The 26,702-nt window shown below is 45.6% G+C and overlaps 2 protein-coding genes across 2 annotated transcripts in view; both read left to right on the top strand.

The window, feature by feature from the left end:
• LOC115549066 (disks large-associated protein 1) overlaps positions 1–5,452 on the top strand; it is a 97,753-nt gene extending 92,301 nt beyond the window's left edge. Inside the window, exons 14-15 of the mRNA XM_030364062.1 lie at positions 2,818–2,970; positions 5,180–5,452. Of these exons, the coding sequence (XP_030219922.1) occupies positions 2,818–2,970; positions 5,180–5,407 (381 nt within the window). The 3' untranslated portion in view covers positions 5,408–5,452. The remainder of the gene's footprint in view (positions 1–2,817; positions 2,971–5,179) is intronic.
• A 6,742-nt stretch (positions 5,453–12,194) lies between these two features.
• On the top strand, positions 12,195–12,909 carry LOC115549068 (histone H3.3-like). Its single transcript, XM_030364063.1, has one exon. It carries the CDS (start codon positions 12,288–12,290, stop codon positions 12,696–12,698), a length of 411 nt encoding a protein of 136 aa, XP_030219923.1. The 5' UTR covers positions 12,195–12,287; the 3' UTR covers positions 12,699–12,909.
• The last annotated feature ends 13,793 nt before the right edge of the window (positions 12,910–26,702 follow it).

The following is a 26,702-nucleotide window of genomic DNA, read 5'->3' as shown; positions in this document are numbered from 1 at the left end:
GCCGGGGAATACGGCGTACTCCTAGACAGCGTTCCTCAGCTGCCTGCTTGCCCTCTCTCAGAGCGCTGTGCTTGTTTCCCACTATAGGATATATACTATATAGGATAAGAGGCTGAGGTGGGGACCTCCCATTCCATTCAAACAGCGTCCTCCACCCTTTTTAGGGTTGGGAGAACCTAGGTTGCAGGACCCCGTTGCGAGCACAGCACTGCTACGGGGGCGTCTCTTGGAGATGAGCCATTACTGAATCTTTGCGTGTTCAACAAATCCATTTATGAGCGGAAAATCAAAAATCTCCCTACCAGAAGCGTTGCTCCGAGATAGTGAGAACTGTGTGAGAGGGGGGGCTTTGTCACAAGCGGTGGGGAGAAGTTCCTCTCCCACTCGGTCGGAAGTGACTGACTCCCCATACTTCACACATTAATGTGTTGGAACGTTCCATGGTGATGAATCGTTTTACATTTCTCCCACTTGGCTCCGCCGCGTTGTGATCATGACACAGACAGCATGTCAGCAGAGGCTTCCATAAACCAACAGGGCTGGGTGCTCCTCTGTCCTCCACCGAGCGGCGCACCAGCTCTGGCTATGGGCCTACCGGAGCCCTGCGTTCCGCAGGCGCCCAGCGGACCTCATCTCTTGTATGTGTTCTCGCTTTGAGGGTAACAGCGGTCACCCACTGGTCAAGAGATGGTTCTCGCGTGGGGCTAGCTGTGTTAGCCTTTTTTCCTGTGTGTTCTAGGATCTTCCCACCGTGTTGGATGCTCTATCCGTTCAGACGGTACTTTATCGGGTTTGTTTCTGACTAATGGAGGAGTGAGATGGCCGCTCTGTCAGCCCATGCTGTTTGTCACAGGGGGGACAGCTTTTCGCGCTGCTTTGACCCAATCCTGTGCTGAGCCCCAAACTGTACTGCAGGCTTTTCATCCCCCACCTCATTCTTGTGAGGCTGAGGCGGACTTGCATCTCCTGTGCTCGATGCGAGCACTGGCGATGTACGATCAACGCTTGCCGACATTCCGTTCCACAGAACAGTTGTTTGTGTATTGTAGCGACGCTGCCAAGGGCCTTCCTCTCTCTAAACAGTCCCACTGGATTTGTGTGGGTGTTTTAGCCCACACTCGGCAGGGCTTAGCTCCACCACTGGGTGTTAGAGCACACTCTACAAGGGGAGTGGCCGCTTCTACGGCTTTACTCAGTAGAAGACATCTTCACGGCTGCATCAGTGTCTTCCCCCGGCCCCTTTGTTCGCTTCTACATGTTGTACCAGGAGCTGTTGTCTGTTATGCGCATTGTGTTTATTAAGCGGGTTATGTCCGAATTTGTGTACTTTTAGTCTACCGTCGCATAAATTTGGTGTGTTCACCGGCAAGCTAGAGCTTTTTGTCGCTTTGTTAGACAATTTAGCTGGTCTTATTATTGTTACGCCCGCTAGCCGGTTTTTCTTATTTCCGCGCGGACATAGGAGCGGCCTTGGTGCTTGTTACAACCTTATTGCTTGTTTCCCACCTACTGTTCCCTTATATTGCTGAAAGAATAGTGTGTAGGCTGAACGCTGCTGTGCGCTGCTTTATATACACGTGCCGTGGGGAATGTGGGAGGGGCCCATGGTGATTGGTACATAACTCCGGTAAACATTTCCTCCCTAATTTGGAGGGGTGGTGGCTCGAGGCAGCCCGCCAGCTCCTCTCCACTCTCTGCCATCATCTTCCAGTGCTGCAGGTTGCCAAAGTGCCCTTGTAAAACCAATGGTGGATCTAATTTACACAACAGTGTTTAACTAAACTATATTTACCTCTGTTTACTTTGCAGTGTTCCTAATACTGGTAATAACAATTTCTAATTATTATCTATTTCTATCTTCTTAACTATAACGGAGGAATACAACTATACATCTATTATATTGTGCAAATGTATACTGTATGTATTATATAATGCATGGCTGGTCAAAGAAGTTCACATGCAAATATATATATATACATCCCCCTGTATAAGCGCAAACTTGGTATTTTCCCGTTAGTGGCATGCAATACCGTCTTAGGCGAGCCTGACGTTATCTACCTACCTACCAACCACTACTGCAGTAGTGTATACATTATCATTGACTGCGACAACACAGTGGGTTAATTACTCTTGTAACATGCATCGCATAACAAAACAACTACCACATCTCTAACTCACGATCTGCCAATATGCCGTCCCACGAGCCTCTTCCGTTCAGGGTTTTTTCAGTGCGTACCACCAGGCCTGGAAAAAGCTCTAGGGGAAACGCTGTATTCCTTTATTGATCATGGTTGTGATCATTTTATAGAAAGGTGGCATATTGTTAAAGGCTTGTTCATCATGTAAAGGTGGTAAAAGTAATTTCTGGTGACCCCCCGTGGAATAGCTCCTACCCCAGGTTAAGTGTGTCCTGGACACAGCCCCCTCCCCCCACATGTTGAATAGCTCCGGGGTATGTAAGTCCTGGACTCACAATAATTCTCAGAGGCCCATGCTTGGATTCTCACTGTGTGGAGCAAACATGACAATGACCATTGACCTAAATTTCATGTAGGTTTGAATAATTTGGGATTGTGTGTGACCCTGCAATGTCTTTTATCATTAGTCTTTTGACTGCCTTCCATTCAAATCTTTTTTATTGTCCTACCTGCATCCATCGCATCTTCACCTATCATGTCTCATTCTTTCTTCTTTTATCTTTTGATTTTTTTTGTCTTCTTTTGTTATCAAACTGCATCCACATGACTTGTATCATTCCAGCCTACCTTTTAACAACCCCATTCATCTCTGTTGTTTTCTCTCTCTTTTCCCCGTCAGAACCCCAATGCTCATCCAAAGCCAATGTCCTCCGACCTGGCTGGCTTCTGGGACATGCTCCAGCTCTCCATTGAGAATATCAGCCTTAAGTTTGATGAGTTGCTCCAGATCAGGGCTAACAACTGGAGGCCTTTGGACCCGCCTGAGAGGAAGGTATAAACAATGTCTGGACGGATGGCCAGCTGACCCTATTTGATGCATTTATAAACTTAAACAGTATTTCTCTAATGACAATAATGACAATCTAATAATGGATGGGTCCGGAATAGGGGATGGGTTGAATCGTTTCGAACCAATATTTGGGGCACCCAACATAATTTTTGAATAATAAATAACAATAATTATTATTTTCAAATTTCATTTTCATGAAATCGATATATTTTTATGATAAAATCCGATCCATCGTTCACTCAAGCAGTGGCGGCTCGTTCATAGAGGGCGCTGGAGCGCCACCCTCCCGCCGACCTGCCTGCCTGTTTTTATTTTTTATTTAATATAATAATCTTTTTCATTTTGAAAAAATAATCTGTGTTAATTACATGCTAATAATGATTTTACTTTTAGAACTCTCCAGAATGATATTTGCATGCCGTTTCACGTTCAACGTTTATCGTTGGGTGTAGTAGCCAATAGGCTGTCTTCCCAGTGCTCCAGTTCGTTCAGCCCAACCGTACTGGAATTTGAGCCAATGGAAAATGGTTAAGCCCCGGTTGCTATGCAAAAAAGTACATATTTCGTACATATAATATATCAGTTTCGTTGAATTTTATGGTTTGGGGCTCTGAAAATATCGCCCCTAGTACGGCTTCTCAATGGGTTCCGGGAGGGCTCGCCCCAATGAGCTTGCGTCATACGTAACTGAGCAAAGAGAGGGAAGGAGCATCTTCGATCAAGTCACGTTCTACTTTCTAGATCGTGACTGTACCTTGCAATTCCGTTGTGTCTTTTAAAGAAGTTCCTTTTAGTCGGCGATCAAATTCAGACAAATTGCCATTAAAACAATCAGAACCTCCAAGACCAAATGTAATAATTAAACAGGTTTCTACAAAGGGGAGGATGTCATACACCCGAGGAAACCCTAGCCCTAAGAAATTGGTACGAGAGAAAAGGCGGTCTAGCAGGCTGTGAAGAAGCTAACGCAGTGTTCTGCTCCCCCTGCCTCCTCTTCCACCCTGACGGCCGCACGGCAGACAGGACTGCGCGGGTATTTCTATGTACCTCTGTGATAACTTATTTTACTTTTGTAAGACAATGCTTTCAAGGTCAGTCAATAAATACTTGACTTAGTATACTGCCCCTGTCTTTATGTTGTTGCCGGACATATTTTCTCCTGTTAAGCTATTTTACTGCATACATTAGATTCATGTAAATAATTAATTGTGGATTGCACCATTTTTGGGTGCCCTGGTTAGTTTTCCCCAAGGGCCAAATAAGGTCAAGGATGCCAAGTCAAGGACCAAAATGTCCAGGGGTTTTTCCATTGCGCCAATAAAAGCTGTTTTATGTGCAAATGATGTTCTTACTAGTCTTGGTAGTATTATTATAAGTAGTAGCAGAAGCAGTAGCAGCAGCAGTAGTAGTAGTCTTGGTAGTTTTAATAATGGTCACACAAGAAAAAAAATACACAAAATAGGTCGAAAGTATTTAATTATTTACTTTTCCTACTAGTTCCTCAGTGTTGAACACAATATCCCCGAAGGGTCTTATTTTCGATGATGACCGGCGTTCTATAAATTATCCCGCTTATTACACGGCTTCTTGCCAAGACGAAAAAATAACTTCACATAGTGTCTTCTTACAATTTATTTGTTATCATTCTGCTTCTGCGTTCATCAGCAGAGAAGCGTTGATCAGCAGAGAAATAGTTTGCCAAAGACTATGACGTCGCTTTGCAACCAAGGACGCTGGGGTTGATAACTTAGCGGACTACTTGCGGACTGATAAGAAAGACGTGAATCAGAGGCAAATAAATTCACTTTCTTTGACAGTGGTCAATTATGCTTAGCAACGGCCAATTATCCAAAAATAATTGACCACCAAACGCTGGGAAATAGCCGTGTAATAAGGAAAAATTACAGACTGAAATGTTGCAACAGAATTGTAGTTTATAGGAACAGTGGGATGGAGTAGGTAGAGAACTAGTCTCTGGCCATGCACACTTTCTCTATCTCACTCACCAAGCGTACTTCTGCATTCGGCAATCTGTACCCCAATACAGATGGCATAAGCCCATATAGGGGTCGATGCATTCCACCACAGTAGCTGTTGCTAACAAAGGAAAACCTGCAAAAGACCAACTCACACGAAGGAACCCATCATTATGTCCATGTTTTTACTCTCCCTTTCTTCAATTCCCCCCCAGGAGATATGGCGCCCGCCACCAGTCCAGAAGAAGCCTCCAAAGGGGCCCCAACACCACCACCCCCCCCTGGCCAGAGACCGATCCCTGGAGAGCTCTGAGAAGCAGAAGCAGGAGGCACGGAAGCGCCTTATGGCCGTCAAGCGAGCGGCCTCTGTGCGGCAGAACTCTGCAACTGAGAGCGCCGACAGCATCGAGATCTACATCCCAGAGGCACAGACTAGACTATGAGGAGAGAATGGATTGGCACTCGATGTTGTCACACACTCACACACAGGCCTCAGTTACACCTACACAGCTACACTTACAATGGCATGTGATCGGCTATGCTAGTTCAGAACACAGACCTCACATCCAGACGTTTACACTAAAATCCTAAATTGAATGTTTTTAAAACCTGGTTAGTTTTTCTAACCGTTAATGCTATTTAACAATTACTCCCCAAAGCTGAGGTGAATAATTGTTTTAGTATATACTACACGTGAACACTTCACTCAACTATAAATAAACAAGATAACACTTTTTGCTGGGATTTATTTGTTTTTATTAGCGGTTTATTTGTTTCTATTAGCCTGACGAGACGACCGTCACGTGCACTATTTTGCGATGAAAACAATATCTCGAGTTTGAGATCTCAATCATGGGATATTGTAACCAGACTCTTGCCAGATGAATTTCGTTCAACCTAGCTCCACTCATCCATCTGCGATCAATCCATTGGAGAGGTGTTTAAGAAGGCTGGGCCTTATCAAAAATCCTTGCATATGATTGGATAAACCACTTGTCCGTCATCTTTATTGACGTGCTACTTCAACCACTCACATCAAAACCAACCTATGATGCTGATGAGAGCGACGCAGCCCTTCTCTGATGTTCTTTTAAAGAAAGAATATTCGCTAGATTGGACAACATTGATGCAATAGCAGCATCAATGTTGACGCTTGATTCCTTGATGTGTGCCGCAATTGTCGTCGGAATCAAAACAACCACAACCTCTACCATTCGATCTGGTCCCCAAATCCCGCTCAACGGGAGCGATCCCAGATGGATGAGTGGAGCTAGTTGGAACGAAATTCATCTGGCAAGAGTCAGATTAGGGATATTGCCCAATACCCCGAGATAGCGAACCAATCAAATTGCGCCATCTTAGGAGGTTCACGTGTAGCATATACTAATATGTATTATCAGATCACAAAGGTAAAATATAAACAAGTGGAATTGAGACCGCAAATTTCGGGAACATGCCTCTTCATTTGCAAACTTTGCATACTGCATACACATGTTTCAGCCTTTACGCAAACAAATAAATGGATTACATTGCATAAATAACATACACACTATGACTACATACTACACTGACCGAAAGAAAAACACATCTTCAAATATTGGACCAACATGTTACACTGGTCCACACACTTAAACACCACCTGTACACTAAATGACTATTGTTTTAGAGCCATATGAACACTATTAATATAGTGAAGAAAAAATAGAGGTAGATGTTTTTACAATTGATTCTTCTCTATATTTAAGTCTTAATCTCTTCCCACATTCTTCTCCTCCCCATAATGTTCTTAAAAAAACGTTCCTAACATTTTCCTTACATTACGCTTTCTTAACACTACCCATTATTGTTACCCTCACCATATATTATTGAAAGTCATAGATCATTTTGAATGTTCAGTTACAATAAACAAAAGTTCAGTTTTGTAAATGTAATTTATTGGCGTTTCTTTATCACAGTAATTTGGCTAAATACTAGGTTGCACACTAGCAATATTAATTGACCATGAGATGGTACTGATTATATGGGACAGATAGGATCTTATAACTATTAGCAAAAGGGAGTGAATGATATGGATGTGGTTTTCCTACAGTTTGTTAATGGTTGGCTGGTCTGTCAGCGTTGTACCACTACACTGATATACTCATTAACTAGAATGCCATCAATTGTTTTTATATTAATTATGGTTTACTTTATATGGCCTGGTCTGCTTCCTCGAAATGACACTTGTTACATATAGTTTGGGTTTTATTCTTTTCTGTTTGTGTATATTTTTTGTATCTATAATGGTGTCTTTTTTTACAGGATATTGTGGAAATGTGGATGCCATTGATTTAAATATGAAACAAATCAAAATAAATCAGCAATAGGGATTGGTGAGCTAAGCAGATTAAATTATGTGTATACAAAAATATTGTTCAGTTGCTTTGAAGACGAGTCATTTGTGCATGAATATGTTAATACGTGTAGATAGGGTGATAATGTTACTTAGAATTGTGTTACCCATGGTAAAAAAAACAATGAAAATAAAGGGGACAATGAGCCATAAGTCTTAGTCTGAAATATCACTATCAATAAAACAGCATAAACAAATATTCCTAAAAACGTCTCAGTAAAAACTGAAGTTGATTCAGCAGAGGCAGCCGCTGATTACACTACATGTGCCAGACGCATTCCACATCTCTTGAGGCATGGGAGGTTGAACTAGAGAAATGTATACACACATACATGCAGATAGGCCTACTCAACAAAAATTGATAGAAATCATTCATTTAGACTCTTAGACCCAATGGAATACCATTCATCCATCAGACTATTCATTCAATTTAAAATGAATAAGTTTCAAATTTGACTCCATGCAGAGGAAATTAGTTAAATTCCTCAATTCTTTCTGAACAACGCTTGCTTAAGTAATAACCAAATTGCTTTGGTAGATTATTAAACTTCCGAGCCCTCTTCTCATTTCATTTATTTGAATTGAAGCTTCAGCCAGAATTTCCAAATCCACTTTGAATTATGTGTTTAGAAGATGGGAAATGGGGAAAGGCTATGGGTCTCCTTTGTCCCTTGAACCCAACAAGCCTGTCTCCACCAATGGAAGGAAATACAGCATTCAAAAGATTCAAGATGGCTTTCAGTGGACTGTTAAAAACAACCAGACATCTACGTATGTAGTAGGGGAACCCAAACCATAAGACCCTGATGTTGAGCATCTCCTCATGATCATGCTTCTGACCACTTGGGGTACTCCAGCAATGGGATACTCATAATGTGATGACAAGGGGAGGAATCTGAAGGATAGGGTCCAAGTCATCAAACCTGACTTGGCATTCTGGGCTCAACTTGTGGATTAGTCAAATTAAACACTTAAGAGTCTTGATACCAAATATCCCACATTTGGCCACCAACAATGCTAAAGATGTTTATTCTGGGGATCTCATGGCACAGAGAACCAGACATAGAGTGTGCATAATAAAGTGGTTCAGTGAGGGCAACAAGGAATATATAATGGCCTACAAGACAGGGGAGAAGAATGAGAAGACCGGTAACAAGAAGGCAAGGGCTCGGTAACAGGCGGGGAGTCAGACAGCAAGGGGTCACTAACAGGCTGGGTAACAGGCAGGGAGTCGGACATCGAGGGCTTGGTAACAGGGCAATCAGACAAACAGGCTGTAATCGAAAGAAGATGCAGTTATTTTCGCCTCAATGGGGGGGCAGCCGCGAACTCGCAGCAAGCCGCAGCGAGGCTGTTCTCAAAAAGCTCTTGAGAGGCCAGAGTTGCATTTCTAATTCTAATTCTGTTTTTGTCCTTTGACAATATCTATTATATGGATAACAAACATGCGTAATGGTCACATTAAACGCAACTGTTCGTTGGTCCGTGCATGAAGGGTTAGGGTTAGGGCTTTGGATAACTTAACGGTTTGAATAAGGGTTAGGGTAACCTAACACTTATTACCACCGTTATTCACACCAGAACATCCTGGCGAACATAACGCTGTTTTAACTTATTGTATACTTATTCAAAGTAAAATAATAATCCCCCTCAAAATAATCCCTCTCATCCGCCAACAGCCAACGCTTCACTATTTTACACCTGGATTAAAATACCAAACTCCATGATGATTAAATCCACAAGAGGACATGTGATATGTTCTCGTTCTAGTCCTCGATATCTAGCCTACTTCCCGGGTGCAACTATTCGCGTTATAACCGATTTTGTTTGTCACCAAATTGTTTCCTTTTCTTAATTGGTAATGCAGCTGATTTTAAAGACCTCGACCCTCCTGTATCCGCACTGGTCTATGTAAATGTGACCGGCTGAATCTGCGTTGTGTTTCTTTTTTTAATGAATGACGTGACCCACGATCTGTCCGGACTCGGGAACTCCGACGTCCATTTATTCGTTGCTGAATCTGAATACACACATGAACAAATAGCTTCCTCTTAGCACTTGTGCCCTTACTCCAACTCCTCTCTTCCCAAGGGAATTGGAAAAAAGGGAGCACATACAATATTATAATAAAAATTATTGAAATCAAAGAAATAAAAGACAGACCTGCATACACACATGAACAAATAGCTTCCTCTTAGCATTTGTGCCCTTACTCCAACTCCTCTACGAAACACACATGGGGGGAAGGGGAACTGGCATGACTACACGAGGGTTAGGTGCATGCTAGGACATCGCAACAAAACACAAAGTTCCCCAAACACTGAAATCTATCTAATAACTATGGATAAATATCTACCCCAGACATCCAATCAAACAATGTATAATCAAAATAACATATATGAATAATGATAAGCAATAAGATGGTCAAAGATTTGATTACAAAATAAATGTACACACCTCTTCCCAAGGGAATCGGAACAAAGGCAAGAGGGCAGGGGGCGCGGGAAATTTATGGGGTTCTCTGGAATGTGGGCGGGAGTACAGAAGGAGGTGGAGCCAAATCAAAGAACAAAATCAAATAGAACATAAGGCGGCATGGAAAGCTAAACTTCAGGTAATAGAAAGAAAAACAAATGCAATTTTGTAATTTAAAAGATATAACACCCTGTTACACTCACCCCCCAGAATTAAACAAACACTTGAACCATAAATAAAACTTGCCCAGACCGGGCTGTAAACGGACCACAAGAAAACCAAGACTTCGGCAATAGGTGCCACCCAATAAAGAGTTAAGAGTACCCAGAGGTTAGCTAAGCCCCTGGGAACACTATAGACAACGTGAAGTGCCATTTACACCACACATACTTAGGCCATACTCGGACCGGGCAAATAATAACAAATAAAACAAATAAACAAATAAATAAAAACAATAATAATACACTTGCCATGGGTAAAACCAGGAGACACATGCAGTGTGTTCACAAGGGGGAAAACATCAATGGCGAGGGCAGGGGCGATTCTAGGGAGTGTGGGGGCCCTAGGCAGAGGATTGTTGACGGGGGGGGGGGTATGGAGCGATTGTTGACGGGGGGGGGGTATGGAGCGATTGTTGACGGGGGTGCCCCCCCTTCCGCGGTGCGGGGCTTTTGAAAATTTGCAAGACAATCCTTGCTTTTCTTCACCCCGCGGCACGACATTTTAAAAACACTGTAAACTAAGTCACCAAACGCTATATTTTCTTTCTTCTCAGACACTCTCAGATTCACTGAACTGATAAATTTGGTTCGGGAGAAGAGATAAAAGCCCGCCTACACTGTAAACTGATGGGTTGACTTACCGATCCAGGCCAATCAGGAGGCGCCTGAGGCTCACGTGCACACTGCATCATGCACAGTTTCTAGATCCCTCTCTGTTGTGCTGCGCGCTCGCTACACAGATGCGAACGCGGTTAGGAGCACGTCTGTCTCCTGTGCGCGGTCTTGCTCTCTCGCTCTCCATTTTCGACAAGGAGGCGCTGGGTTGAAACAAGGAGGCGCAGCGCCCCTCTTTCCCGGTTTAGATTAACCCCTGACATGTCACATAAGCTCAAACATGGACTACAGTGGATACTGGCCGAACACCCAGAACCGTTTCCAGTTGTGCCATGGACTCTATGAACCTAAAGACCGGCTTGATAACTCTCCCAAATCTTGAAGTGTGGCGATCACTTGTCTGAGAACTCTGAGGATGAGCATCAATTACCGGAGACACATGGGGCTCAGAGGAGGGGGATGACAACGGGGTAACACTAACAGCACCAGCAAGCCCATCCAATGCAGGAGGGATCATCAGAATAGGTAAGTCACGACTGCGAGTGTCATCCTCATCCCTGACTGGGGACTGTTCACGGACCCACGAAGCTCTACGGTCATCGCTATCCTCACTGACCCAGGAGAGCGAATCAGCCATAGTGGGATCAACTGCACCACAGTCTGTCTCAATTGCTGATGCCTCACACTCAGGTAAGTTTGACTTGGGGCAGCCATCATTCACACTGCTGACGCCCAGGGTATCCAGACTCTCATCCAAGGGGAGGAAGCTGACCTGGAGCAGGAGATTCCGGTGCACCACCCTCTCATGTCCGACTCGATCCCTGATCTTATAGATGTGGAGAGAAGGCTTGGAGGCCACAACCGTGTGAACAACCGGCTCCCATTTGTCAGCAAGCTTACGCTTCCCTCTGCCACCCTTGTTTGCCACAAGAACCTGGTCACCGACGGAGAGAGGCAGACCCTTGACCTTTTTGTTGTACTGGTCAGACTGGTGTTTCTGCTCAATAGCAGAGTTCTTCTGAGCCAGGAGCATAGCAGAGTGGAGGTCGCTCGCCAGAGACTTCACATAGGCATCATAGTCACAGACTGTTTCGTCACGGAAGACATTCTTGAATAGGAGGTCAACCAGCAGCCGAGGGACCCTCCCAAACATCAAATAGAATGGCGCAAAGCCAGTTGTCTCATGTGCCGTACAATTATAGACAAACGTCATCGTCTGGACCATTTGGGGCCACTTCTGTTTGGATCTGGGAGGGAGAGACCGTAGCATGTTACCCAGAGTGCGGTTAAACCTCTCTGTGCCGCCGTTCCCCATGGGATGCTATGGGGAGGTCCGAGACTTGTTGACACCAGCCAGCTCCAGAAGTTCAGCAATGAGCTCGCTCTCAAAGTTCGCACCCTGGTCAGAGTGGAGACGCTGAGGGAAGCCGTAGACACAGAAGAAGTTGTCCCAGAGCTTCTTCGCCACTTTCCTTGCCGTCTGGTCCTTGCAGGGGAAAGCATGTGCTAATTTGGATAGTGGATAAAAGAGATAGTAAATACTACCACTGCTACACAACCATAACACGTATATCCCTGCGCTAAAAACCTTCATATTCACCCCGGTGATAAGTCAGCGACATGGCCCGTACCAAGCAGACCGCTCGTAAGTCCACTGGAGGAAAGGCTCCATGTAATCAGCTGGCCACCAAGGCGGCCCGTAAGAGGGCCGCCTCCACCGGCGGCGTCAAGAAGCCCCATCGTTACAGGCCCGGCACCGTGGCCCTGCGTGAGATCCGTCGCTACCAGAAGTCCACCGAGCTGCTGATCCGCAAGCTGCCCTTCCAGCGCCTGGTGAGGGAGATCGCCCAGGACTTCAAGACCGACCTGTGCTTCCAGAGCACGGCCATCGGGGCCCTGCAGGAGGCCAGCGAGGCCTACCTGGTGGGTCTGTTCGAGGACACCAACCTGTGCTCCATCCACATCAAGCGTGTCACCATCATGCCCAAAGACATCCAGCTGGCACGCCGTATCCGCGGGGAGCGCGCCTAGAAGGGCATCGCGCCGCACAGCTTTTTTTATTTCAATGTTCTACCTTATACTCTTTGTTTTTATTTTTTATAACCCCCCCCCCCCCTTTCCTGTTCCCATCCGTCCGTCCCCCTGCTTGCTTGTTAGACGTTAGTGGCATCATAATAACCGAGACATAGAGATATCTTCAGTTCACACGTCGGCACTTCATCTGCGCCAACATTTATTTTATTTTTTTGTGAAGGGTACCCATTTGTGCAGGTGCTGGGTTTCACCGGTCACACACACACACACACACACGTACACACACACCTTGCTCATCCCTCTAGGTTGAGCCGCCAAACGGGACGCCTCCCAACCAGCGTGGGGAGGCGGAGGCCATAAGAGGGGGGTCCGGTGAGGGGCGGAGGGGCGGGTGGCGCTGTTCAGCTCGGGGGGCTGGTCTGCTTAAGGGGAGCGGCAACTTCCACAGCAGGGTGCTACTTGAACTGGCCCCCCGCTCTGTGTGGGTCACTCCCTCTTCGCTGCTCTAAACGGCCTGCTCTAGTGCCCTCAAACGCCAACCAAGGCGTGCCCCCTGGGCTCTTGTCATCCGGGTCACGGCACCAAGTGTGACCGGCTGAATCTGCGTTGTGTTTCTTTTTTTAATGAATGACGTGACCCACGATCTGTCCGGACTCGGGAACTCCGACGTCCATTTATTCGTTGCTGAATCTGAATACACACATGAACAAATAGCTTCCTCTTAGCACTTGTGCCCTTACTCCAACTCCTCTCTTCCCAAGGGAATCGGAACAAAGGGAGCACATACAATATTATAACAAAAATTGTTGAAATCAAAGAAATGAAAGACATACCTGAATACACACATGAACAAATAGCTTCCTCTTAGCTCTTGTGCCCTTACTCTAACTCCTCTACGAAACACACAGGGGGGGAATCGCAACAAAACACTAAGTTCCCCAAAACACTGAAATCTATCTAATAACTATGGATAGATATATACCCCAGACTTCCAATTAAACAATGTATGATCAAAATAACTAATATAAATAATGATAAGCAATAAGTTGGTCAAAGATTTGATTACAAAATAAATGTACACACCACTTCCCAAGGGAATCGGAACAAAGGGAAGAGGGCAGGGGGCGCGGGAAACTTATGGGGTTCTCTGGAATGTGGGCGGGAGTACAGAAGGAAGTGGAGCCAAATGAAAGAACAAAATCAAATAGAACATAAGGCGGCATGGAAAGCTAAACTTCAGGTAATAGAAAGAAAAACAAAGGCAATTGTGTAATTATAATTTAAAAGATATAACACCTTGTTACATAAACAAAATGCACTTTGGATCCTACAACATGGAGCCTCTACACTAGTTGTGCCAGCGGAGCTTACATGCGATAAGAACTCAACCAGAATTCCCAGTCCAGCTGTTCTCCTCCCCCTGGTCCTCTCGTCGTCATCAACCATAACATTAGGACGGGTAAGCCTCCGCCAGAACTCACTGACATCAGACATTGAGAGGACGGCTCCATTTAACTTGGTGTCCCATCACAGTAGGCCGCAGGAAGCATGTCAAAAAACAATTATTCACTAGTAGAATGTAGACTAGTTTCTAGTCCCCATTTTTTGTGGGATGGAGGTGTACATTTGTGGCTAAAGGTGTGTAGACACAGCTGGCCTGTGGCCACGTTTTTGAAGTCTGGGGTCAAAAGGTCAAAAGGAGCCGGCACCACACCGCTTATGAGATAACAAAAAGTTAATGTGTGTTTCTCTCATAACTTTTTGTCATTATTAAAGAGAGGCCTGATTCTGAGATATGCATGTTGGATGGCTAGGGTGTAGGTCTGGGAAGAACTTCAGGCCAAAATCTTGCAAGCGAGCCGCTGGGTGAGGTGCAACGAGATGGAGCACTTGCTGAGTCATTTCCTGTAGGGCTGGAGCCACAGGTTGAAGCGTATGCGTCCTTTGAGACCCCCTTTGATATATAAGAGACCCTATACAGCTTACTTAAATGTTGTATCACTTTGCATCACTTCCTTTAGGGCTTCGGCCTCCTAATTGATCATTGTAGTAGGCTAGGATTGAATGCCCTCTTTCATATATATGATACCTCCACCACTGGGACGTGGCAACAATTCTCCATATCCATATGGGGAGGGGGGGATGCTTGTGGACAGTAGGGGTTTACCCTAGACATAAATAGGAAGCAAAATCAGGAAAAGGAATGACCTCTCACAAATATTTATTTAATAAATAGTTTCAAATAACCCTCCCTCGTTATATCAATGAGCTTGGTGTTTTGCTTTCAAAAATAGGTTATAGAAGAAGTCTAAACTGCAGAAAATAAACACATCCAAGCTGCCTTTTAAGGATACCTTGGAATATCTGTCTATTTTTCAACCATCGGACCCTAGTTTACGACAAAAACACCACAATTGACGGCAGCTCCTTTGCCGTCTGGTTTTTAGAGCCATGTAAGGATTAGAGGGGGCGGTCGATAGCAACCGCCATGGCAACCATGACGGTCAAGTGACTGGATGCAGCCCCGTTGAAAAAAATAGAATACCACCCTACACACTCAGTAGATTAATGATATGTAAATTATTATGACCATGAAGTCTTTATTTGCATGGGTTTACATTTCGTTCTGTGTAGCATGGAAAAATCGGAGAAACACTCATTCACGCAAATCGGTTACCGTATCAAAGTGGTTTGACTACGCTACAGTGTCAGTTACAATGTCGAGGATGAGAAAATTAGCCCTTGTTTTGGCGTTAGATGACAACGACGAGGATAACGATGAACCTTCCCGTTTGTGGGTGCATGACATAAACCGGGGACGGCAGCAGTACGGGGCGTTTCATAGTTTGATTCAGGAGCTACGGTTTGATAATGCACGGTTCAGTGCGTATTTCAGACTCGACAAGAGTCAATTTGAAACCTTGTTGCGCATGGTTGCGCCTTCAATAATAAGGCAAGACACCCACATGAGGCAAGCCATCAGTCCAGAGGAACGACTCAGCATTTGTTTAAGGTAAATCCGCAAATATATTTATAAAAAGGACTATGAAATCAGACGCATGTCTCGTAGCTTATTTTACTACTACTACTTAAAGCGCTTTGAGTGTGTGAACAGCGCTATATAAATTGAATCTGTCAATATTATTACTAGTAACAAGCAGGTAGTAGGTTACCTAGCAACAGGTCTAATGTAAGCTATGTTGTCTTGCCTCCCATACTCTTTGGTGTTGCAAAGCTTGTTCTCACTTTCTCAGCATACGTAGGCAAGGCAAGGTAACTTTATTTATATAGCACTTTTCATACACAAGGCAGACTCAAGTGCTTCACATATAAACATTGTCATACAATAAAATAAATTAATAGATAAACATATGGAAAGAAATGGGTAAAATAGAAAGTTAAAAAGGAATTTTAGTATTAAAATAGAATATAAAGGCAAATTTAAAAAAGCTTTTTAGAAAGTGCAATGTATTTAAGATTTAGCAGAAAGCTAAAGCAAACAAAAGTCTTCAGTCTTGTTTTAAAGGTGCTCAGAGTAGGCCTATTTTATATGTATAGCGTCCCTCGCTGGACAGGATGTAGACTGCTAGCATTACCTACCTGACTGTCAGGCCTGCAAATGAAATAGAAACTGCTATCTAACTGCTAACGGCTACAATCAAGATCAACAGGTGTATGCGTGCTTGCTTAATTGTTTCAGACTAAACTAAATATCACTCTTTGGGCAGGTATCTGGCAACTGGCGATTCATTCCGGTCCATCGCTTTCGCCTTCAGGATGGGTGCCAGCACTGTGGCAGGCATAGTTCATCAGGTCTGCACAGCTATTTGGGATTGCCTCCTGCCAGATTACATGCCTATTCCAGACAAAGCAGCGTGGAGAAAGATAGCCACTGGATTCCAACAGCTGGATTTCCCTAACTGCCTAGGGGCAATGGATGGGAAACACGTAGTAATTGAGGCTCCTCCCTCCAGTGGCACTCTTTATTACAATTACAAAGGCACTTTTTCCATCGTCATTCTGGCTGTAGTCGACGCCAGGTACTGTTTCAGGCTTGTTGACATCGGGGCCTATGGAAAAATAATTATTTATTCACCTAGCAGTGAAAAAAACCCGCTGGCAGTGGTGTTTTTAAAAGCACCCAGGATGTTTTTACAAAAACACCCTGTATCATAGGAATATAATGTAAAACATCCACCCGCAACTGCCTGTGTGAACACCCCCTCAGTTGTCAAAAAAAGCGCACGGACGTGGCCTCTATAGCAACGACCTCATACCAACACTGATCAAAAAAACGATTGTTTCTCTCAATCAAAACACAAAACAGGCAACAGACTGTGGTGTAACTGTTTTAAGTAGAGTTTGGGAGACCTGTAGGATGACGTCAGAGGTGGAACGTCAGGGTAGGAGGAGCGGCGGGAGTTGAGAAGGGGAGGCACTTGGTGAAATAAACATTCACGCTTTACAGTTGGACTCCGCGCAAGTTATTTAATAACACGACATGGTGTGAGAAGTCCTGTAGTTAGCGTGAGGGAGAAGCCCCGGAAAAGGACCATTTTAAACCTGCGAACTAAAGAAAGAGAAGGTCAGGATGAGCGACGGAGAAGAGGATAGCAGCAGAGGTCGGCAGCCAACGGCAGCAACAACGGGACCATGCGCTACATTTAATATCCAGCCACCGGAATCCTTCGACTTTTCAAAGCCGCAAGAGTGGGATAAATGGATCCGGAGATTCGAAAGATTTCGCCTGGCAAGTAACCTAAATGCAAGCTCTGAAGAGAACCAAGTCAATACATTGATATACTACATGGGGGACGAAGCGGATGACATCTTACGTGGGCTAACTTTAACGGCTATTCAGGAAAGCACTTACAAAGGGGTACGTGATGGCTTTCAAAGTTTCTTTGTGGTCAAGAAAAACGTAATTTATGAGCGTGCTAAGTTTAACATGCGCATAAAGAGAGAAGGAGAGCTAGTAGATTTGTTTGTCACTGCTTTATACGCGCTAGCAGAACATTGCAGCTACGGTGTGCTACATGACGAGCTTATCCGAGACAGACTCGTTGTTGGACTGTTAGATAACCGGCTGTCCGAACGCATGCAGCTGGACGCAGACCTTACCTTGGACAAAGCTGTTAGAATGGCACGCCAAAGCGAGGAGGTCAAAAAGCAGCAAGTTTCACTGCGGGGTGACACCAGAACACAGGCAAGTGATGCTAAGTCTGTGGATAGGGTCAGAATGCTCAAGACCAGCAAGCCTGCTACAAACAAACCTCAGCACGTAAATGAGCCACACAATGCCCGAAATAGCATAGGGAAAGCGCAGTGTTACAAATGTGGCTGTACTCCATCTCATCCTGCACGAGATTGTCCTGCAAATGAAAGTAAATGCCATGCATGTGGCAAAATGGGTCACTACAGTCGCGTGTGCAGAGCACCAAAATCTGTGCATGAAGTTGAAGAAGAGGAGGACGATGCAATCTTCCTTGGCAGCATCACAGCAAATGGTGAACCATGGACAGTCAGCATAGGCATCCATGACAGCAGTGTGACGTTCAAAATCGATACAGGTGCCGACGTCACAGTCTTGCCACACGCTGTGTTCCTGGAGATATTCAAGAACAATCCACCAATACTCCGAAAAGCAACAAAGCCACTCTTGGGACCAGGTAAGAGTCCACTGGATGTTGTGGGCGTTGTGAGGCTGCTGCTGTGGAGAGTTAAGAAAGCAGAGATGGAGGACGTATATGTTGTGCGTAATCTACACACTGCCTTGCATGGGAAGATCCGTGAGCTGTAAGCTGGGGCTGGTTGCCAGACTGGACAGTGTCACTGTGGAGACATTAACGCAAACCTACCCAAGAATATGCAGCGGACTTGGAGAAATGCGCCAGCCATACGCCATAAAGCTGAAACCAGGGGCTCAACCGTTCTCACTCAAAACACCTAGGAGGATCACATTGCCATTGATGGGTAAAGTCAAGCAGGAACTGTCCCGCATGGAAGACCTCGGGGTGATATGCAGGATTGAGGAGCCGACAGACTGGTGTGCTGGTATCGTGGTGGTGCCAAAAAAAACAGGTGCTGTACGCATATGTGTGGATCTCACTAAACTGAACGAGTCAGTACGTCGGGAGAAGTTTATCCTGCCATCAGTGGAAGAAACACTGGGAATGCTGGCTGGAGCCAGAATTTTTAGTAAGCTGGATGCGAATATGGGGTTTTGGCAAATTCCCCTAACAGATGATTCAGTGAAATTGACAACCTTCATCACACCCTTTGGACGCTTTTTCTTCAAGCGTCTTCCTTTCGGGATAGCATCGGCTCCCGAGCACTTCCAGAACAGAATGGTGACAGAGGTCACAGAAGGGCTCGAGGGTGTGGTGTGCCACATAGATGATGTGCTGGTGTGGGGACGTACACAGGCAGAGCATGACGACCGCCTGCATGCTGTGCTGGAGAAGATCCAAAAGGCAGGCATCACCCTGAACATCGAGAAATGTGACCTGTCAAGGTCAGAGGTGAGCTTTCTAGGCCATGTGGTCTCTGCCAGCGGCATCAGCCCAGACCCAGTCAAGACAGAGGCTGTAAAGAGGATGCAGGAACCGACAACAGTGAGCGAAGTAAGATCCTTTCTCGGCAGGGTGAACCAGCTGGGCAAATTGATCCCGCAGCTGGCGGAGAGGGACAAACCCCTGCGAGATCTCCTGTCGAAAAAGAACTGCTGGATGTGGGACATTGAGCAGGCCAAAGCATTTCAGGATCTGAAGAATGCATTGACGTCGCCACCTGTGCTAGCCATGTGCTAGCCACCTGTGCTAGCCAGACGCATCATCATACGGGCTTGGAGGAGTGCTACTACAAAAGTGGGACGAAGAGTGGAGGCCAATAGCCTACATGTCGCGGTCTCTCACTCCAACCGAGCAGAGATATGCACAAGTGGAAAAGGAGGCATTGGGACTGACCTGGGCCTGCGAGAGGTTTCGCAACTTCCTGATTGGAAAACACTTCCAGCTGGAGACGGATCACAAGCCTCTCTTGAGTCTCCTGGGGTCTCAAGCTCTGGATGCCCTACCTCCTCGGATCCAGCGCTTCAGAATGCGTCTGATGCGCTATTCCTACTCCATATCTCATGTGGCAGGGAAATGTCTGTGGACGGCAGATACACTGTCACGGGCGCCAGTCGAGAGAGCAGAGACACCAGCTGAGAAAGAGCTGTTTGAAGACACTAATATCTACGTCGACATGGTAATGGAGAACTTACCTGCGAGCACCAGCTATCTAGCTGAACTGCGAGACGAGCTGCAGAGGGACAGTGTGTGTGCACGGGTGATGCAGCTGTGTTCAGAAGGATGGCCAGCCCATGGCATTAACGAACCTGCACTTAAGCTGTACTGGTCTGAACGTACTCTTCTCACAGTTCAGCATGGTCTACTGTTGAAAGGACAAAGACTCGTTATCCCCTCAACAATGAGAAATTATGTTCTTGTCAAGCTGCACGAAGGACATCAAGGTGTGGTCAAGTGTAGAGAGAGGGCGCAACAGTCTGTATGGTGGCCAGGGCTGAGCCAGCAGCTGAACGAGGTGGTTCTGAACTGCCGGGCATGCTGCCAGGAGAGACAGAACCACAGGGAGCCGCTGACGCCAACACCGTATCCAGGCCGACCATGGCAAAAGTGCGGAGCAGATTTGTTCGTCCTAGAGAGCGAAACCTACCTGCTAGTAGTGGACTACGCATCAAGGTACGTGGAGATCGCACTGTTAAGCCATACAACATCTAAGGATGTGATCACTCACTTCAAGTCGATTTTTGCACGTCACGGGATCTGTGAGACACTGGTCACTGATAACGGGCCACAGTTCTCAGGAGCTGACTTTGCCAACTTTGCTGAGTCCTATGGGTTTCGTCATGTGACCAGCAGTCCAAAATACCCCCAGGGGAATGCTGAAGCTGAGCGGGCACTACAGACCGTGAAGGGGCTCCTGAAGAAGTCGGGTGATCCATATCTTGCCCTGCTTGCATACCTGCTCTTCCGGATGGAGACGCGGTACTGCTGAAGGAGGAGGAGAGGAAGAGGAGAGATGCACAACACTACAACCTGCGACACCGTGCAAGGAACCTCAACAGCCTCACTCCTGGGCAGGACGTGTGGGTCACAGACCAAAAAGCGGCTGGAGCTGTCATCGGAAGTCACACCACACCTCGCTCATATCTGGTGGAGGGACCCCACGGGATCATGAGGCGAAACCGTCGTCATCTCATAGCCATGCAGCCTTCCCCAGACCAAAGCAACAGTGGTGCAGCTGAGCAGAATCTAGTAGGTGTTCCAGAACGACCTGCAGCAGCACCACCGCAGCAGAATGTTCCAGAACCACCATCTACTCCTACAGTTAGAACCAGGTCTGGGAGAGCTGTGGTAAGACCGACCCGGTTCGACTTGTAATTTTGCTTATCACAGACTTTACAGAGACCTAGAGACAATCCAAAAAAAAAAGAAAAAAAAAAGACAAATATGTGTTCGATACTGTTATTGAGCCACTTTATTGTTGCATTGTCTGAATGTAAATGTTCACGTTTCAGGGTTAGAGTGAGCATAGACAGTACAAGGTGTTTTGTATTGTAGTTTGTATTTTCCTGTTCCCGAAGCAAGGTTAAATTGCTGTGTGTCTGTTGTGAGTGTGAATGACTCATATAGGAGCAGACCTTCCAGCCACAGGGGCAAAATAATCCCCTAAGGTCCTGCGGAATCAATGGCAGTCTACCCATTGATTCTAGAAAGGGGAGATGTGGTGTAACTGTTTTAAGTAGAGTTTGGGAGACCTGTAGGATGACGTCAGAGGTGGAACGTCAGGGTAGGAGGAGCGGCGGGAGTTGAGAAAGCGAGGCACTTGGTGAAATAAACATTCACGCTTTACAGTTGGACTCCGCGCAAGTTATTTAATAACACGACACAGACAACTGATGCCCATAAACTTAACCCATAGGCCTGCATATTTTGTAATAAACAAGGACACGTTGGTGTAGTTGTGTTGAGGAATGTTACAGATTTCACTGTAACATCGCCGTTAATGTGCAGCCATCGGGTCTTCCGTTAGCCAATGGGATGAATGCTCATAGCTTCATATATTGCCGTGGAGGGATTACATTGCAATGAGTCGAAATCCCCCTGCGTCGAAAAAAGAAGCACATGGTCCTGCGTTAGCCAATGGGATGAATGCTCATAGCGTCTCTATGTGCAGCTATCGGCTCTTCCGTTAGCCAATGGGATGAATGCTCATAGCTTCATATATTGCCGTGGTGGGATTACATTGCAATGAGTGGAAAACCCCCTGCGTCGAAAAAAGAAGCGCAAGGTCCACCGTTAGCCAATGGGATGAATGCTCATAGCGTCTCTATGTGCAGCCGTCGGGTCTCCCGTGAAGGGGTTACATTGTAACGGTACGGCCACACCAACCGCGTTACTCGCGTTAGGGGCATCCAAACTCGGCATTTTTGCATAGGGAACCATTGGTATAGGCGCGTAGACGCGTTACATGCGTTGAAGCGTCGCGTTAGGGGCGTTACCAAACGCGTTACTCGCGTTGGATAACGCGAGTAACGCGCCTAACCTGACGCTTGATCATTGTGTGGTGGTTATATGGCAAGCCATCACCGCCAGAAAGCGGCATCATTTAGACGCGTATCACCTTCATTACGCCGTAAAATACGCCGTAAAATGTAGAAAAACGGCGTATTTTACGCCGTCATGCGCAAAAAAGCGCCGCTTTTTATGCCGCAATTATGCCTTTCAAGAGCGCGCGTAAAATACGCCGTATTTTACGCGCGTTTTGATGTTCAAAACGCGCGTATTTTACGCGCGTTTTGGTGTTCAAAACGCGCGTAAAATACGCGCGTTTTGAACATCAAAACGCGCGTAAAATACGGCGTTCCTCTAGTATGCTAATAATCTCCGCCCTTCTGTTCTCTCAGCCAATGCATTTGAAGTGTTTGCGCCCAATCGCTGACCAAGACAAGCAGACCAAATCAGTTCAGCGCAGATCTGCTTTGAGAATTTCTCCTCTCATTTGGTGTTAGTTGTAGCGTCATTTAGATATATATATTAGTAAATGCAATTGTAACTGGGTGGTTCCCGTGGCCCATTTGATAGAGACGCTTGACCTGTAGGCAGGAGGATGTCGGATCAAATCCATTTATTACCATATTTCTGCTTTTGTCAGATGGTCACGCTTTTATGATCGCAATGCTTTTTCGTCGGCAAGCCAGACCTCCTGTGTTATAAGTTCCAAAGACAGTGCCTTTTTAGTCAGCCAGCCAGATCATCTTGGTGTCTTGTAACACGCTTTATAAGTTAATTATATTTAAATTATTATAGCCATCGAGCCTTTATTTTCGTGGAGTTATCGTTACATCCTCTCGTTCAATCGATATAAATACACAGTGGAAAGGAGTGAGAGGGAGCCACAGTTACAAAAGTGTCAAACAAGCTGTCCTCTAAATCACCATTTCCCTAGGCCTATATGTTTTCATGCCGACAAATGGTTGAAATAAAGTAACGTTGTGACCCGGCGTATATTAGACTTGTTAAATGCAGAAATGCTTGCTGGCAGTGTCTATTCAGTTTCAACACTCCAATTCCAAAATTATGTTTTCATGTCGTCAAATGCTCGAAATAAAGTCAGGTTGTGACTCGACATCTACTTGACTTATACACCTCAACGCAGGTCGAGGAAATGTTTGCTGGTTGGCGTGCCACTGCTTGGATAGGGAAAAACCTACCTTTGCCATACGACTACTACATTGCTGTTACAACTGACTCGTTAGCCCCTAACCCCTAAGAAGTTAGAAAGCATTTATATTAAGATTTAATTATTAACTATAGTGATATGTCAATTAAATATGATTTGTGTTAAAACTCGGTACATTAATGAAGTGAAATAGCACCATAGACCACTGTTACGTATTTTAAGAATCTAAGCTTCCCTCACTTGTCCACTAGGAAGTAGGACCAAACATATAAGCTGCGTTACCCTCACATAGCCACAAGGGGAGCATGACGTTATTGAAGGCTGCTCCCTCTTCACCTTTAATTAAGTGAAGAAGCCGAAGCCATAACGTCACCCCGGCCACGCCCACTAGGCCACGCCCACTGCATAGGCCACACCCACTTGACGTCCTGTACGGAGGACGTCGAGTGAACGCCCGAGAGATTTTCAGCGACACCCGCGAAGGGTCACGGGCCTCTGCCCGTGGCCCATAGAAGGCCAGAGATCAATAGGTAGACGCGCAGAAAGCCACCCGGGCCCTTAGCCCGGGGGGCTTAAAGTAGATCACGGTATTTTCCTCTCACACGTGTTAGATTCAATTCCCTCCGTATAGCTTCACTTACCATGCCGAAACATGCCGACGACTTTATAATAAATGAAGTGAGTTCAAAGCAACCCGGGATTGGACAACTTTCTTCGAGAATATGCAATACCACCATCTAGAGTTCTAAATTAAAGCACATTACTTTAACTTCTGCCACATTGCACTCTCTTCCTACAAGCTTTAAACTTGGTGTGACTCATTCCCATAGATAGGGGTACTGATTGATAGAGGTTTTGGTATAGGCCTACTATGTTATGTTTCCAAGCTGATATTCACTTTGAAAACTGGTTCTCTTTAGGTAGAGATTTATTTTTTTATGTTCTAGTTGGCAAGACCAGCAGCATGAGGAGGGGCAAGGCCAGCAGCATGACACCCTCACTCAATCCACTCTGAACTTCACCCTTAACATTGACGGCTTCACCATCACCCCCTCCACCAAAATCCGTAACCTTGGAGTTATCCTGGACCCCACTCTCTCCTTCCTCCCCCATGTTAACCATATTACCAAAACTGCCTTTTTCCACCTCCGAAACATCGCCCGCCTCCGCCCCAACCTGTCAACTACCGCTGCTGTGACACTCATCCACGCTTTCATTTCATCCAGGCTTGACATCTGTAATGCTCTTCTCTACGGCACCACCAACAAAGTCCTCAAAAAACTTCAATATTTCCATACCTCAGCTGCACGCCCCCTCACTGGTACCCGCTCCAGAGAACACATCACACCTGTCCTCCGTGAACTCCATTGGCTTCCAATTAAACACAGAATCAACTACAAAATCTTACTCATCACCTACAAGGCCCTCAACAGCCTAGCCCCCCCCTACCTTGCCGACCTCCTCCATCACCACGCCCCCTCCCGATTCCTCAGGTCCATCTCTGCCAACCTGCTACAAGTTCCACGGAGTAGGCGCCGGACTTGGGGTGATCGGGCCTTCTCAGTTGCTACCCCCACCCTTTGGAATTCACTCCCCTCCCACGTCAAAGTCTCTCCAACCCTCTCTTCTTTCAAATCTGCCCTCAAAATACACCTTTTCACACTAGCCTTCCCTACCTAACTACCACCTTATTCTTCATGTTTAACCTCTGTTTTTATTTTATTCCTAGTCTGTCTTACATAGTTTTGATAGGGCAATATGTAAAGCGTCTTAGAGTACCATATTAAGCGCTATATCAATTTAATTTATTATTATTTATTATTAACATTTAAGTAAGATGTACCTTGGGGTCTCTTATCCATCAAAGGGGCTCGCAAAGGACGCATACGCTTCCACCTGTGGCTCCAGCCCTACAGGAAATGACTCAGCAAGTGCTCCATCTCGTTGCACCTGCACCCAGCGGCTCGCTTGCAAGATTTTGGCCTGAAGTTCTTCCCAGACCTACACCCTAGCCATCCAACACGCATATCTGAGAATCAGGCTTCTCTTTAATAATGACAAAAAGTTATTAGAGAAATACACATTAACTTTTTGTTATCTCATAAGCGGCGTGGTGCCGGCTCCTTTTGACCCCAGACTTCAAAAACGTGGCCACAGGCCAGCTGTGTCTACACACCTTAAGCCACAAATGTACACCTCCATCCCACAAAAAATGGGGACTAGAAACTAACCTCTGTCTTATGTACATTTACTGTACTGTTGGAGGTCATGCCCCTTTTCCGGCCTTTTCGAGATAGCTAGGGATGCAAAAATGTTTACACACATTTCCCGGGGCCCCGAGAACGACATATCCGAGATTTGGAGTTCTAGCCCTTAGAGAAAAAAAGTTTTCCCAAATGGACTGTCATTTGGACTAAGCCCCTCAGAAGTGTTACCTGCAAGACCTAATGGTTCAGAATGTGGTGGAAAAACAGTTTTTGAGATAGGAAGGTCCTACCGCCCTGAAATTTGAATACCTTATTCTAAGGCCTAACTGGGACCCCCGCACCGAAACTTGGCCCGGTCGGACCCCGAGTGCAGGAAGGGGGGGCCTGGACTTTCATAATCCTTGCTCGGTGACTGTAAAGGATGTTTGGTCGGATGTTATGACGAAGAATCATAATGTGAATGGGAATATTCTATAAATGTCTTGATATCATCTTTCGTCTCAACACTTCTGCTGCAGCCGCTTAAAGTCTCACTCCGAGAACCTTAAAATATGAATCAATCCATTAGAAGTATGAAAATATCTTCCCGGTTGCGTAACGGGGCAAACAAGGTGTCCTTTGACATCTACGTTTCGAGGCGATTGCAACAGTGCCACACATGATCATAATTGAATATGTTTCGGGGTAGTAATTAGCTGTCGATTTTGGAGGCCTTTATCAATAATGACAAGCTATAGATTTGCTTCCCGATGGAGATTTCTGAAAAATTACATGTTATTTAGCATCTACACGTTAAGCTGAGTCCAATGAGATCAAGCTCGCCCTCTTGCTATACCGAGATGATGTCCTAGACCTAGGTGTACCATGTAAAATACATGTTACCATTTTCTAGAGTGTCATGCTTGGTGTCATTGGACTCAGCTCAACGTGTAGATGCTAAATAACATGTCATTTGTCACAAATTTCTATCGGGAAGCAAATCAATAGCTGCTCATTATTGATTAAGGCCTCCAATTTCGACAGCTAATTACTACCATTAAACATGTTC

The sequence above is a fragment of the Gadus morhua genome, chromosome 8, assembly GCF_902167405.1.
Source record: "Gadus morhua chromosome 8, gadMor3.0, whole genome shotgun sequence".
NCBI classification, from domain to species: Eukaryota; Metazoa; Chordata; class Actinopteri; order Gadiformes; family Gadidae; genus Gadus; species Gadus morhua.
The sequence above is the reverse complement of the archived record's forward strand: the minus strand, read 5'-3'. Positions and strand labels throughout refer to the sequence as shown.